This window comes from Neovison vison, chromosome 13 (genome assembly GCF_020171115.1).
Source record: "Neovison vison isolate M4711 chromosome 13, ASM_NN_V1, whole genome shotgun sequence".
Lineage (NCBI taxonomy): Eukaryota > Metazoa > Chordata > Mammalia > Carnivora > Mustelidae > Neogale > Neogale vison.
The window spans coordinates 133,993,951-134,009,984 of record NC_058103.1 but is presented as its reverse complement, the minus strand read 5'-3'; the positions used below and the strand labels follow the sequence as shown (position 1 = coordinate 134,009,984).

The 16,034-nt window shown below is 42.7% G+C and overlaps 1 protein-coding gene across 1 annotated transcript in view; it reads left to right on the top strand.

The window, feature by feature from the left end:
• The window catches only part of LRRK1 (leucine rich repeat kinase 1), a 117,974-nt gene that overhangs the window by 30,339 nt on the left and 71,601 nt on the right, over positions 1–16,034 (top strand). The window contains exons 2-3 of the mRNA XM_044229746.1: positions 4,821–4,984; positions 13,354–13,525. Of these exons, the coding sequence (XP_044085681.1) occupies positions 4,821–4,984; positions 13,354–13,525 (336 nt within the window). The remainder of the gene's footprint in view (positions 1–4,820; positions 4,985–13,353; positions 13,526–16,034) is intronic.

Below are 16,034 nucleotides of genomic sequence, written 5' to 3'. Positions count from 1 at the left end.
TCAAAACTGAAAACTCCGCAATATTAAAAAATATATAAATAGAATCGAGCAGAGTCTTGGCTCTGATTACCTCATTTACTGCACATATGTTGCATTATTTAAAAGTCAAGTGAAAGCAAAATCCCCCGTGTAATTTTTTTTTAAGATTTTATTTATTTATTTGACAGAGAGTGCAAGTAGGCAGAGTGGCAGGCAGAGGCAGAGGGAAAAGCAGGCTTCCTGCTGAGCAGGGAGCCCTGTGAAGGGCTGGATCCCAGGACCCCGGGATCATGACCTGAGCTGAAGAAGGCAGGCATTTAACTGACTGAGCCACCAGGCACAAGAATTTGACATGCACCCAAATCCCTGGGTTCTGCCTTCTCCGTGTTGCTTAACTGGGACTGAAGGTAAACTGTTTTTATTTATGTTCCTACAGTAAACAGAAGAGGTCATTTCATACTTGCTTGTACACACACGCGCGTGTGCGCATGCGCGCACACACACACACTTGTATTTTGCAGAGATAAGGGAAATATTTAATTTTTAAAGATGAGCAATGACATAATTAAGTGCCTCTTCTGATGCATGCTGTTGCTTTTGATTCTGCCTCCTCACAACCTGCCAGCGCCTCCCTCCTTCCAGCCAGCTCTCCGATGTCCCAGGGTCTCTGATGGTGAATAATTAATGGGATCCCTAGCGTGTGATGGGGAGCAAGGCTGCCTTACTCAGAAGTGCGGCCACTTACACACTGAGTCGTTTTCTGATTGCTCTTTGCAAAAATACTCGGACACCGTCATCTTGCATTGGTGTTTTGTGAATGGTGCAGAGTGTGTGTGATACATTAGCCACATAAGTGAACGGTTGCAAAGACCCCAAACGGGTTCAAGAGCCTTTACAGTAAGCAGATTGTCTTTGCCTTTCTACAGAGCAGGATTTTTTTCTGCCCCGTTGGTGGAGCTCATTCAGGATACCATATGGTGAGCCCTGCATTTAGGGTATGACATTTTGATTCACTTCTCTCTACATTTTCTTACGAAAAATGTTAAACAGAGTTGAAAGACTCGAACCATGTACATCCATTACCCACCACCTGAAGTCTACCATTAACATTTTCTAAAATTGCTCTCTCACATTCCGTCCATCTGTCCATCCCTTTATTCATCCATCAATCCAATATTTTCAGTGCATTTCAAAGAAAGTGGTAAGCATCTGTATACTTCCCCCTCACAATCTTTGGCATTCGTGTTTTTGACTACAGTTCCATATTGTTTATATAGCATTTGGAGATAAAATCCGTATAGAGCAAAATGCACAACTCTTCATTAGACCATTTGGTCCGTTTTGACAAATAACACCAGTGTAATGAAAAAAAAAAAAAATCAGTTTCCTTGTAAATCAGTTTCCCTTCCCTAGTAAACTTCACGCCTGCCCCTGCCTCCAGGAAGTGCTATACTGATTTTTTCCCCAGCCATCGAGTAGAACAGCATATAAATGGAATCTTCTTGTGCAATCATTCTTTCACTCAGCATTATGTTTTGAGATTTCCTGTCACTCCTTTCACGGATCAGTATTTCATTCCTTTTTATTGCTTAAGAGTCACTAAAGCACAGTTGCCGTCAATCTGTTTTCCTGCCGACGGACACTTGTGCTATTTACAGTTTGGAAATGCTGTGAATGAAACCGCTCTGAAAATTCTTGGATAGGTTTTTTAGACCTATTTCTCTCGGGTAAATATCTGAAAATAGATGCGCTGGATCGGAGGGTAGCTGTAGATTTAGTTTTTTACAAGAAACCACCAGACCTCTTTCCAAGCGGTTATACCATTTTATACTCCAGCCAATAAGCTATGAGTGTTCTCGTGGCTCCGTATCCTCACCAAGTACTGGGAGACTTTTTAAATGTTAGTAATTCTGCGGGGAGTGGACTGGTGTCTCCTTCTGGTTTTAATTTGTATCTCCTTGATGACTAATGATATTGAGCATTTTGTTTTGTTTTGTTTTAAGGTTTTATTTATTTATTTGACAGAGAGAGAAAGTGCACACAAGCAGGCAGAGCGGTAGGCAAAGGGAGAAGCAGACTCCCGCTGAGCAGGGAGCCGCAGGTGGGGCTCAATCCCAGGACCCCAGTATCATGACCTGAGCCAAAGGCAGATGCTTAACTGACCGAGCCACCCAGGTGCCCCGATATTGGGCATTTTTAATATCTTCTGTTCCAATCTTTGCCCATTTTGTATTGGGCTATCCTTTATTATTGAGTCATAGGAGCCCTTTGTGTATTTTGGATACCATTTTCTCCTTTTTTTGGGGGGTGGGGGAGTTATGATTTATAAATATTTTCTTCCAGTATATGACTTGCTTATTCATTTTTAAATGATAGAGCAATCTTTTGATGAGCAGAAATTTTAAATTTTGGGGAAGTCTGATTTAGCAGGTTTTCCTTTCATAGTTACTATTTTCTCTGTCCCATCTAAGAAACCTTTGCTTCCTCTCAAGGCATAAAGGTATTGTCATTTTTTTTTTCCTAGAAGTTCCTTAATTTTAAACTTTATATTAGGTCCATGGTCCATCTCGGGTTAATGCTTGTGTGTGGTAGGGAGTGGGATTCTAGGTTTCTTTTCACTCATTGTAGATGTCCAGTTGTTCCAGCACCATTTGTGGAAAAGACTGCTTTTCTCATTATATTGCTTTGGCACTCTTGTCCCAAACCAATTGGATGTACAAGTATTACAAGTATGGGTGTATTTCTCAACTCTCTATGCTGTTCCATGGATTTATCTGTCTGTACTGCTACCACAATGTCTTGATTACTGTAGGGTTTTTTGTGGTTTTTTTGTTTTTTTTTTTTTTTTAGAGAAAGAGAGCATGAGTTGGGGAGGGGTGGAGGGAGAGGGAGAGAAAGAATCTTAATCAGGCTTCACACCCAGTGCAGAGCCTGACATGGGGCTTGATCCCACAACCCTGAGATCATGACCTGAGCTGAAATCAAGAGTTGGGCACTTACCCCACTGAATCACCCAGGCACCGCCTGATAACTATAGCTTTATAGTAAGTCTTGAAATAGTCAGTCTTGAAATTACCAGTAGTATACGTCTTCCAGTTGTATTCTTTCTCAAGATTACTTGCGATATTTAAGATCCTTTAAATTTCCATGCAGACTTAAAGATCAGATTGTTAATTTCTATTTTTATTAAGAGATTTTATTTATTTATTTGAGAGAGAGAGAAAGATAGCAAGAGAGAGCACAAACAGAGGAGAGAAGGAGAAGCAGACTCCCCACTGAGCAGGGAGCCTGATGCAGAGCTCAATCTCAGGACCCTGGGATCATGACCTGAGTTGAAGGCAGACACTTAACCAACTGGGCCACCTAGGTTCCCCCAGATAGATAATTTCTATCCCCAAAAGCCTATGAGAACTATGGCTGGGATTTTATTGAACCTATAGATAACATTGGGAAGAATTAACATATTAAGAATATTGGTTCTTCTAATCCATGAATGTGGGATTTCTTTCCATTTATTTGGGTCTTCCCGTCTTTTGTTAAATTTGTTTCTAAGTATGTAGTTTTATGTGCTCGCTTTGGCAGCACATATACTAAGTATGTAGTTTTATGCTATTGTAAATAAATTAATTTTTTTTTGCTAAAAGTTAGCTTCTATAGTGTGATTTGCTTCTGTGATAGGAATATTTGGAAGCCAGCCTTGCTCAGCATGATTTTCACATGAGAAGAAGCTTCTTTTTTGTTCATTCCTTCAAAGAGGCCACAGATAAATGGAACGGGTTCACCCCAGCCTGAGAGCTAGGGGACCAAACTTCTGTTTAGGCTTGCCTTTTACTGACTGTGTGGACCTAGCCAAGAATGGTGAGACTCTCCCCCTATTTCACTCAACATGATAAGAACATAACTCCCCATTCTTTGGAGTCTTTTAAGGAATATTACTTAGCTCAGTGAGTGCAGGAGCTGACTTCCCTTACTTCTGAATCTTCAGTACCCGGTATAGTGCTCGGCCCATCACAGCCACTCAGTAGATGCCCCAGCGTTCTGCCTCTTGGCCTCCTGCAAAGCTGACCCCGCCTGCTAAATACTTCAGCTGCTCAGTTGTTGTGGAGCAGCCTGGCCCACCTTCCACCCCGTACAGCCAGTGTCCACTATTAGAGAACAGCAAGATACTGACCGATGGCTGAGCCACATTGCAGATAACCCAATGGCAGAGTCAGGAGACATCCTAGGGACACCCTGCGCCAGGGTCCCAAGACCCAGAGATTCAGGGGGTTGCCAGGATCATAATGTGGCATACTTGTGCAAGGGCCAGTATGGATGAGGGCTGCTGATTCTAAATCCCATGCCCTTAGTGGGGTTCTCTAGGCAGAGAGGGGCTAGATTTCCAAATCCCTAGTATGAGGCCTTTCTTTCTACCACCACTGGATACTATATCCCCATGAGGGAGACTGCAGGGGGATAGTTTGGCTGGACCACCCATTCTCCCACCAAAGTCCCTGCTTCTCTGTTCCTGTTAGAGAGATCAGCTTGGCTGTCACCAGCCAGACAACCACATTAGGTGTCCTGGACCCCCTCCATGACAGCACAGTGTGGCTGTGCAGACAGCTCGGCTGAGCACCAGCCCCACACTGGAAGTACCCCCCATCCCCCCACCCTGGCCCAGGGCTGCAGGTCCCGGGGTCTGCTGTCATCCATGACACCGGCATTATTTCAGGTCCATCCCTTTCTCTTTCTAAAGCCTCAGACGGATGTCATAGAGAGCACGTGCGGCTCTTCTCCCGTGATCCCCATGAGCAGCCCTGCCCAGTGACGGTGACCTGGTGTGTGTGCTTCTGTCTACCTAGGTGCTGAGGACATGGGCAGCAAACCGTCCACACCAGGCGGTGACCCCACAGCACAGTGCCCCAGGACAGAAGGCATTCATGCTGCATACAAGCAAGGAGACCCCAGCAGGGCCCGGCACCTGCTCCGAGAGGCTTGTGATGAAAGCACATCCCAGCTGGAGAAGGTAGGGTCGATGCTGGCTCCTCAAGTCGGACTGGGGATCTGGCTTGGATGAATATTACCACTCAGATTATTTCTTTTGTTATCATCATAATCATAATGGGGATCTTTTTAACCTCCTTTCACATGTAAACGTATGTTTGCTGGTCCTTTCAAACCAACTTCTCAACCTGCCACCATCCATGCACACCCTTTCACCTTCCCGGAGGACAGAGGAGTAACAAATGTGAACACCGAAAGGCCGATCTGAAGGTTCAGCTTACTGTAGTCTTTTCACTTGTCTTCCATTATAAAAAATAGCACATGCTCAAAAAAAGAAAACTCAGAAATATGTAAAACTAGAGAGGAAAAGAAACTAACCTTATTCTTAATGCATCCAAACAGTCCCACTTAACAGTTTTGTTATATTTTCTCTCCGTCTGCTGATCTGTGCATATGTTGTTGTTTCTGATATAGATACAGTCATATTGTATATATAGATTTGTATGCTGCTTATCCTGACATAATATTACATCAAGTGTTTCCCATCTGGTTATAAATTCTGTAAAGGAAGAAAGGTTTTTATACTTCACTTGAGTTGATAAAACACTGAACCACTAGAATTGTTAAGCTATGTATGTAATACCAGGAGCAACCACCTTAACAATACAAAGAAATACACTCAAAAACACTATTGACCGATCAAAATGGAATTTTAAAAATGTCTCAGAAACCACAGAAAGGTGGGGGGAAAAATCAGAAAAATGAAAGAGCAAACAGAAAACAAAACAAAAAAATTGCATGACAGACTTAGATTTAACATATAAATAAATAGCTATATTAACATAATTAGTCCAAATACATAAACTTAAAGAGATTGCAGAGTATATTTTATTTTTTTAAGACTTTATTTGTTTATTTGACAGAGAGAGAGAGAGAGAGAGATCACAAGTAGGCAGAGAGTGAGAGGGAAGCAGGCTCCCCACTGAGCAGAGAGCCCAATGCGGGGCTCGATCCCAGGACCCTGAGATCATGACCTGAGCCGAGGGCAGAGGCTCAACCCATGAGCCACCCAAGTCCCTGCAGAGTACATTAAAAAAAAAAAAAAAAACATGAGCAACTGTATGCTGCCTATGAAAAACTCACTTCAAATAGGATATATGTGGGTTGAAAGTAAATGGATAGAAAAAGATATACCATGCAGATATTAATCAAAAGAAAGGAGTGGCTAAGTATCAGGTAAAGTAGACCTCAGGGTAAAGGAAATTACCATGGACAGGGAGGATATTTCATAATGATGAATGGGTCCGTCCACCAAGAAGACATAGCAATCCTAAATGCGCATGCACCAAACAACAGAGCTGCAAAATAGCAAAACAAAAACTGATAAAACAGAAAGGAGAACTAGATAAATCTGCAATAAAGTTGGAGAGTTTGACGCCCTCTTTCCACAAGTGCTAGAAGAACCAGGCAGAAAATCAGCAAGGACACAGAACTTACCACCTACCAACCAGCAGAACTGAACTGACATTTATGAAACATTCCACACAACAAGAGCCGAATGCATCCTTTTCAAGGGTCTGCAAACCGTATCTTAAGATAGACTGCATATTCCAGGCCACAAGGTAAACCTCAGTACATTTAAAAGAATTAAAACCAGACAGAATATGTTCTCTAACTTCAGTGGAATCAAATCGGACATTTATAACAAAAAGATAATAGGAAAATCTCCAAGCACCTGGAAACTAATAACAAACTTTGAAATAATCCATGGGTCAAAGAGAAAGTCTCAACGGAAAACCCTAAAAAAAAAAAATTGAACTAAATGAAAATGAAAATGCATGTCAAAATTAATAGGGTGCAGCTAATTCAGTGCTGAGAGGGACATTTATAGCACTAAATACTTCCATTAAAAAAGAAGAAAAGTCTCAAAGTAATAATCCAAACTCACACCTGAAGGAACTACAAGAAGTCACAAAATGAATCCAAAGCAAGTGGGAGAAATGCCAGAAATAAGAGTAGAAAATTAATGAAATTTAAACAGAAAAACAATAGAGAAAATCAATGAAACAAAAGGTATTTTTTTTAAAAGATCAACAAAATTGACAAACCTCTAGCAAAACTAACAAAGAGAAAGATCACTAATATCAGGAAGGAAAGAGGGAATATCAGTACATACCCTGCAAATATCAAAAGGATTATAAGGGAACGATATGAACAACTTTACACACATAAATTTGACAACTTAGATGAAATGGACCAATCCTGGAAAAACAGAAACTAAAGCACATCCTGTATAAAATACATAATTTTAATAACCCTTTAATTATTAATGAAATTCAAGTTACAATTTAAAACTTCCTCAAAAGAAATCCCAGATGGTTTCATGGGAGAATTCTACCAAATGTTTAAAGAAGAATTAATACCAACTCTAAGGACACTTTCCAACACTTTTATGAGTCCAATCTACCTGATACCTAAAGCAGATAAAGACAGTACAGAAATAAGTTCAGACTACTGTCCGTCTTGAATATAGATGCAAAAAATCTTAACATATTACAAATAGATTTCATCAGCATATAAAAAGAGTAATACACCGTAACCAAGTGGGATTTATTCCAGAGATATAAGACTGGTTCAGTACTCAACAATCAATCAATGAAGTCCTCCATTATTAATAGACTGCTATCGACTGAATGTTGATGTCCCCCCCAAAATGTGTATGTTGAATAATGTGATGGTGTTGGGAGCTGAGGCCTTTGGAAGGTGATTAGGTCATAAGGCTGGAGGTCTCCTAAAAGAGGCTAATGCTCTTGTAAAAGATCCCATAAAGCCCCAGAGCCTTATTCTGCCACATGAGGCTACAACAAGAGATCAGCCATCAGGAAGAAGGCCCTCACCTGAGCAGGCCAGCGCAGTAAATCTCAGACTTCCAGCCTCCAAACTGTAAGAAATATTTTTGTTGTTTTTATGCCCCTTCATCTATGGTATTTTGTTATAACAGTTTGGATGAATTAAGCCATAAACTCAAGAAGAAAAATCACATTATCATAACACTTGATGCAGAAAAAGCATTCGACTAAATGTAATACCCTCATGATAGAAACTCTTAGACAATTAAGAACAGAGGGGAACTTCTTCAACCTGATGAACAGCTAGAGAAACCTACAACTAACTTTATACTTGATAGTGAAAGACTTCTTTACCCCTAAGATTGGGAATAAGGCAAGGATATCTACTCTCAATATAATACGAGCAGTTTTATTTTAGAATAATTATACATAATTATATTCGGTCTATTACTGGAAGTTCTGACCAGTGCAGTAAGGCAAGAAAAAGAAATAAAAGGCATACACATCTGAAAGGAAGAAATAAAACTATATTTGCAGATGACATGACAGTCTACATAGGTTATCCATAAAAGAGGGACACCGGGGTGGCTCAGTGAGTTAAGCATCCAACTCTTGGTTTCAGCTTAGGTCATGATCTCAGGGTTGTAGGACTGAGCCCCATATCAGGCTCCATGCTTAATACAGAGTCTGCTTGATATTCTCTCTCTCCCTCTCCCTTCCCCAACCTTGCTCATGCCTCCTCTCTCTCTCTAAAATAAATAAATCTTCAAAAAATAAGAATACCCATGAAATAAATTATCCATAAAAATTGATAAATTGGACCTCATCAAAATTAAAAAGCTTTTGCTTTGAGAAAAGTCTGTGTTAAGAAAGTGAAAAGACAAGCTACAGACTTGGAAAAAATATTTGCAAACTTCCTATCTGATGAAGGGCTCATACCAAGTTCATACATAAAAATCTCCCAATACTCAACGACAAGAGCAAACAATCCAATTAAATAATTGATGAAACAGTTGAAGAAACATTTTGTTGAAGAGTAAGTGCAGATGGCCAATAAGTACATGAAAAGACTTAATGATTGTTCAACATCTTTAGCCATTAGGGAAATGCAAATTAAGACCAGGATGAAATATCACCGTACATCTATTAGGATGGCAAAAAAAAAAAAAAAATAGTGACAATGTGAAATTTTGGTGAGAGTGTAGAGAAACTCTCTCTCATACACCATGGTGAGAATATAGAATGGAACAACCATTCGGGAAAATAGTTCAACAGTAACAATCTGAGGGGTTTGAAGTGGCAGGGGGTGGGAGGTTGGGATACCAGGTGGTGGGTATTATAGAGGGCACGGCTTGCATGGAGCACTGGGTGTGGTGAAAAAAATAATGAATAATGTTTTTCTGAAAATAAATAAATTGGAAAAAAATAAAAAAATAAATATTAAAAAAAATACATTTACATTATGACCCAGCATGTGCATTCCTGAACATTTCACCTAGAAAAATGAAAACTTATGCGCACACAGAAATCTGAGTGTGATTGTTCATAGCAACTTTACTAGTAATAAGAACTGGACACAGCATAGAATTCCTAGCAGATGAATTATTGAACATACAATGGAAAATAATATAATATAGATGTAAACCGTAAATATGTAAGTATATAAAATATGCAAATATATAAAATATGTAATAAAATATATAAAATATTTAACATGTAATATAAACACTAAAATATGTAAAATACTACAAATATAAATATAATACTAAGCATTATAAAGAAACTCTTTGAGAAGGAGGAACCCTTTTTTTATTTTTTTTTAAGATTTTATTTATTTATTTGGCAGAGATCACAAATAGGCAGAGAGATAGGCAGAGAGAGAGGAGGTAGCAGGCTCCCCACTGAGCAGAGAGCCCGATGTGGGGCTTGATCCCAGGACCCTGGGATCATGACCTGAGCCAAAGGCAGAGGCTTTAACCTGCTGAGCTACCCAGGCCCCCCAGGAGGAACCCTCTTAACACTGTTGGTGGGCATGCAAGCTGGTAAAGCCATTCTGAAAAACAATATGGCGGTGCCTCACAAAGTTGAAAATAGAGGTGCTCTGTGACCCAGCAATCGCACTTCTAGGTATTCACCCCAAATCTACAAATGTAGTGATCTGAAGTGGTACCCACATTCCAGTGTTTATAGCAGCAGTGTCCACAATAGCCAGACTATGGAAGGAGACCAGATGTCCACTGACAGATGATGGACAAAGAAGATGTGGTGTGTAGATACAATGGAATATTACTCAGCCATCAAAAGAAACCCCAAAATCTTGCCATTTGCAATGACGTGGACGGAACTAGAGGGTATTACACTATCAAAATACGTCAAAGGAAGACAATTATCATGTTATCTCACTCATATGTGGAACATAAGAAACAAAACAGAGGGTCACAGGGGAAAGGAGGGGAAAATAAAACAAGACAAAACCAGAGAGGGAGACAAACCATAAGAGGCTCTTAATTATAGGAAACAAACAGGGTTGCTGGAGGGGTGGACGGTGGGAGGATGGGGTAATCGGGTGATGGGCGCTAAGGAGGGGACCTGATGTGATGAGCACTGGGTGTTCTATAACACCGATGAATCACAGAACGCGACCTCTGAAACAAATAGTACACAATATGTTAGTTAATTGCATTTAAATTTTAAAAACTAAAAAAAAAAAAACTCTTTGAAATACACAACCACTCCGATGACTCTCGAGGGCATTATGTTGAGCAGGAAATTAAAAAAAAAATCCCACAAGGTCACATTCTGTACGATCCCATTTGTATAACATTCTCAAAATGATGAAACTATAATCGAGATGGAAAAGAGATTCGTGGTTGCTGGGGTTCGTGATGGTGGAGGGCTCAGGAGAGGCTGATCTCTCAATGGAGTAGTTCTACCTGGTGATGATCACTCAAATGGATACACATGAGACAAAACGGCAGAACGATAGACCCACATTGTACTTGTCAAATTACGGGTCTTAATCTTGAACTACAATTGTGTAAGCTGTCACCACTGGGGGACACGGAGTGACAGAAATATGGATGCCCCTCAGGTCCGTCTTTGCTAAGAATCTCTATTTCAGAGCAAAAAGGGGGGGGACATAAAAAAATAAGCAAAGTATAATTCCTCTGTAATAATATATAAAAACTGGCAAAAAGTGATCTATGGTGTCAGAAGGCAGGGTAGTGGTTAGGTCGGGTAAGATGGTGACCGGAACGGGGCAGAAAAGGGACTTCTGGGCACAGATAATCTCGCATCCCTGGTCTGGGTGTCCCCTACATAAATGTGTTCACTTTGTAACCATTTGTGAGACTGAACACACAGTGTGTGCTCTTTTCTGCAGGGCTGTTATATGCCAGTAAAAATTGTCATGGGTGAAGTGGAAAAAAGCGTTTGGTTTCAGGTGGGATTACCCATGTGTGGATGCAGATGAACACATTCTAGAAGGCTACATCAGAGCAGTTTCCTTTGCAAAAGGGCCGTAGGAAGGAGAGGCATGGAGGGAGGCCTCCTTTGCATTTTAAACTTTTCTATGCTGTTTGAATGAAAAAAACAAACAAACAAACACATGCTATGGAGCCTCCTGGCTGTCTCTAGCCAGAGGGCCAGCCTTGACCCTTCCTGCCTTCTGGTTCCTTTTGGCCTCTGGGTTGGCTCCTGTGACATCATCACTTCGTGAGGACGGGGCTTTTTAGCCTCTTACCCGCTAGAGTCTAGACAGCCGTTGGTTGTGTGTGGTGAATCATTTAAGCAGTCCCTGTGGTTTTTCTCCTTAATGCAAGTGCTTTCCTGGAATGGCAGGCCTGGTGGGCCCCACCCTGGGCAGATTGGCAGGCCAATGGGTTTTTCTTTCTTAGCCATATGGAATGCATACCTCACATGGCCAGCTCATTCATTCCACTTAGACAACGCGGCCTCCCTCCAAGTCCCACATCTCCTGGGAAGTCTTGACAGAGTGGAGAGAACGGGCTTTGGCTAGACCGAGCCCAGTTCAAATCCTGGAGAGTTCTGCAGGCGGCAAACTCCCTCCTTCCTTACCCACAAGATGGAAACACAGTGTGAAAATAAATAAAGGAAACCTTATTTAAAATGGGAGTCTGGAAGCCCTGAAGGGCAAGTTCGCATGCATGACCACTCACCTTAAGAAGCAAAGCTTGCATACCCAGGGAGAAGCAGCTTCCTTTCCGTAGCCCAGCAGGAAGAAGGAAGAATTTCTCCTTGCCCAGCAACAGCCCAGCTAATGGGAGCTCAGTAAAACACCCTCCCAGCTTCCTCCTTCCCCTTATAAAACCAAGCCCCTCTATTCTGTTCTCTGGACTTGCCTATGGTTCACTGTAGTCTCCTTGTCCTGAATTGCAATTCCTGGCTATTCCCAATTTTTTTTTTTTTTTTGCAGGTTAAATAAATGTCTCCTTTTTCTTCTTCTTCTTCTTCTTCTTTTTTTTTTAATCAACAGCAGATAAGACGGTTAAGACTTAACAGGACTAAGTGTGACCATATAAATAAAACCCTCCAAGTAGCATCCCGCACATGATAAGAGCCTATCTAATATATCAGTTCTCATCCCTGGGATCCTGTTGACCCATCCCTGCCTGTCTTACCTGAAATTGACTCCTAATACACTTGTATTAGGAGTAAAATATGCTTGCTTGTGTCTGTGTTATGCAGATTCCAGACTCAGATTTATCTGTAAACTCATGAAGGTCACGGATTGCCCTGGGTATCCTAGACACAGTAGGTCCTCGGGAAATGCCCCCGCTGGCACAGGCTGCCTCATTCCAACGTGGACCAATTCTGCATCCGCCTCCTTGCACCCTACGGATGCCCAAGTCCATTGGAACTAGCCAGGTTTCAGGAGAACTTAAAGTTTCAGTAATGCAGCCAACCTCTGTACATGCCAGTCCAGCATTTTTTTGCAGACCTAGCAAGCCCATGAAAAGTCGGGGCCATTTGTACAGTCCTCCAGAGCCATTTCTAGCTGTGTGATCTTGGGCGAGTCACAACACTTCTCTGAACCCCCATGTCCTTGTCCATGTATTAATATACTGCTTCAGATGGGGATAGTTACTCCCCGGCCTCGTGAAGCTTAAGGCAAAGAACAGTGCTGTCCCAAAGAAGCAGAATGGGAGCCACATTTATATCAAATGGTTTAGCAGTCACATTCAAAAAGTAAACATAAACAGGTGAAATATTCATATTTTTTGATCCGAATGTATGAAAGATGGCTTCAACACGTACTCCATAGAAAACTGATCGACGAGATAGTTAACATTTTTGCACTAAATCTTTGAAATTGCGTGTGATTGGACGCTTCCAGCCCCTCTCACTTTGCATGAGCCTCGTTTCAAGTCCTCAGCAGCCGTCCGTGACCCCGTGGCGTGATCCCAGACAGCCCGGCTCCAGGCTCGCCCTTGGACTTGGGAAAGCAGGTGCAGCTGATTGTCTTGGCTGTTCTAACAGCGCCCACCTCACTGAAGTCCTGTCCCTGCTCTGTGTTGACCAGGGCCAGCTTCTGAGCATCTCGGCGGCCTACGGCGACCTGGAGACTGTCCGGTACCTTCTTACCGAGAGACGGGTGGAGCTGCCCACCGAGCCCACTGATGACAATCCAGCTGTGGTGGCGGCTCATTTTGGGCATACTGACGTGGTGCAGGAGTTGCTCGAATCTTTGCCAGGTAAATCCCAGGCCCTGAGCTCCTTGCGCACCTCTCGGGAATCACCTCTTCTCAGGATTCGACAGACATTTGTTGGTGGGGGTTGGGGGGCGTGGGGGTGGGTATGGGCTTTCTTGTTTCTTGACACTTTCACCAAGCGAGAGAACCAGATTTCTGGGCCATCACACTGACAGTCCACAGTAAAAACCGCCACAACCCACGTCTCATTCCCTTGACCTGAGGAGGTAAATTTTCTGATGCCATATTTGATAGAGAATATGGACCTATGTCCCTTTTTTCAAAATTTAATAGTTTTTGTCCTGAAAGAAGTTTTAGATTTTCAGAAATGTGGATGTGGAAGTGCAGAGAATCCCCGTCTACCTTTTAGGTTAACTTCCTTCACCTGACGACATGCATGGAAAGTTCCTCCATGCCTTTTTATGGCTCGGTAGCTCATTTCTTCACAAGGCATTATTACCTTAGCAGTCTTTGGGAGTTAGGGTTTGTTTGGGAGCACGGCCAGTGTCAATAGAGCACAACAGTTGCACAACACGTGTGCAACGGTGTGGGCCCTGCCCTCAGAAGGCTCGTGCTTGGTTCAACACTCCATGGTCGCCATCTTGAAATTTTTGATATTTTTTTAAACAAGGGGCTCACCTTTGTATTTTGCACTGGGCCCCACATATTATGTAGCTGTCCTGTCAGGGGTAGGGGGGTTGTCCCACAGTGTGCTTTGAGTAGATTTGTGCTTGGACTTGGTTTTAAACCAGTGCTCCCCTTCACATGTCTGGAGGGAGAATGAGGTTAAGGGTAGAAATCAGGACCCTGTTATGGCTCACAGGTGCATAGTGGGTCCAGTGAGACATAGGAGGCCAAGGAGGAGCTTGGGTGTCCCTGAGGCAGACTCCCTCTCTTCAGGGATCCCCAAGATTAGCTCAGTTCTAGCCCCAAAGCATCCACGCCGGCTGGCTCATGACCCAATTGTGCATTTTGAATTTACTGAACATTCATCCTATGAGTCTCTCACTATTGCCTTCCCGTGTATTCTGAAGAACTTAAGAGATACACAGACTTCTTTAAAAAGGTGATCCCAGGAGCGCCTGGGTGGCTCAGTGGTTTAAGCCGCTGCCTTCGGCTCAGGTCATGATCTCAGGGTTCTGGGATCGAGCCCCACATCGGGCTCTCTGCTCAGCAGGGAGCCTGCTTCCCCCTTTCTCTCTGCCTGACTCTCTGCCTGCTTGTGATCTCTCTGTCAAATAAATAAATGAAATCTTTAAAAAAAAAAAAAAAAGGTGATCCCAGATCTTTCATAGCTCTTGGCTAAGCAGAGACAATAGAAGCAGAAAGCCCAGTAATTCTGTGTAGTGTAACCATGATGAGGGTGAAGGATCTACACAGTGATCTGGGAGCACACATAGAGAATGGTCTTTTCTGGTCTTCATAAGGAGCTGACGTCTGAGCTGGGTTTTGCAGGGTTCGTAGGAGTTTACTTGGCAGATGAGAGAGGGAAGGGCTTCGGTCGCCCACTTTCGCAAAGCAGGGAGCTTGGCTGGACGTGGGCATGGTTTTCAGCTGCTTTGGGGCGTCCTGTCTTCACCTCAACCAGGGACAGAGTTGCTGAGAACTGAAGGAGTCTAGGGCATCGTTCTGGACCCTGCGGGAAGTGCAGAGATAGGCAAAACAGCGTGTGTCCCTGTGAATTCCCAAACTGGGGGGAAGGCAGCCACTGTCAGGAGTCTGTCTGTGAAACCCAAGACACCCAAGACACAACTTGAGAACAAGGGAGGGTTTGAGAAGAGGAGAGATGAGAGGCTCGTAGGGGGTAGGCACATCGTAGTTGTGGACGTCATTTCAAGTACGTCATTATCTACTGTCTGGTCTCTGTAGCTGAGTGGAAATGGAGCAAAGGAGGAAGAGGAAGAATGGAGACCCTACTGGGACTCTCCCCGAGGATCATTGGATTTGGGCCTCAAGATATGTGTGGGGTTTATATGGTTAAGAGAGCACCCTTTGGTTTTGAGTGTTTACATCCTTTAGCTTTACAGGGTTTAAGTCTTGACTTTGTCATTTACCAACTGTGGGACTTCTGGCAAATTCCCAAACTCCTCTGAGCTCTGATTTCCTCCTATTAAAATCATGGCTATGAAATACAGCCTTAGACAACCTCCTCGGATGGGTGGACATCCATCCTCAACAGAATTTGTTAACAGCATGAAGACTGGATTTCTCTAGATACATTTTCAGGAAGAGAGTTGGAGATCACTTGTTAATATCTGTTGGAGTACCACCTCCTTTGAATTATTAATTCTAGTTATCAGAGGGAGAAGAAGAGGCACTGATTTAGCATCTGCTGCGACCCAGGCACTACGCCAGGCACCCTCAGTGCTGGATTTTCATTTCTTCCATCCCGACCTCCCCCGGGCTTCCTGGTCAGTTTCCTACCATGGAGGGGAGGGTCCCTCTCTCCATGCTTGGGAGCACTTGGGTTCCTAAGGACTCCCAGCCTCTGGAAATGAGACAATGTTATGAT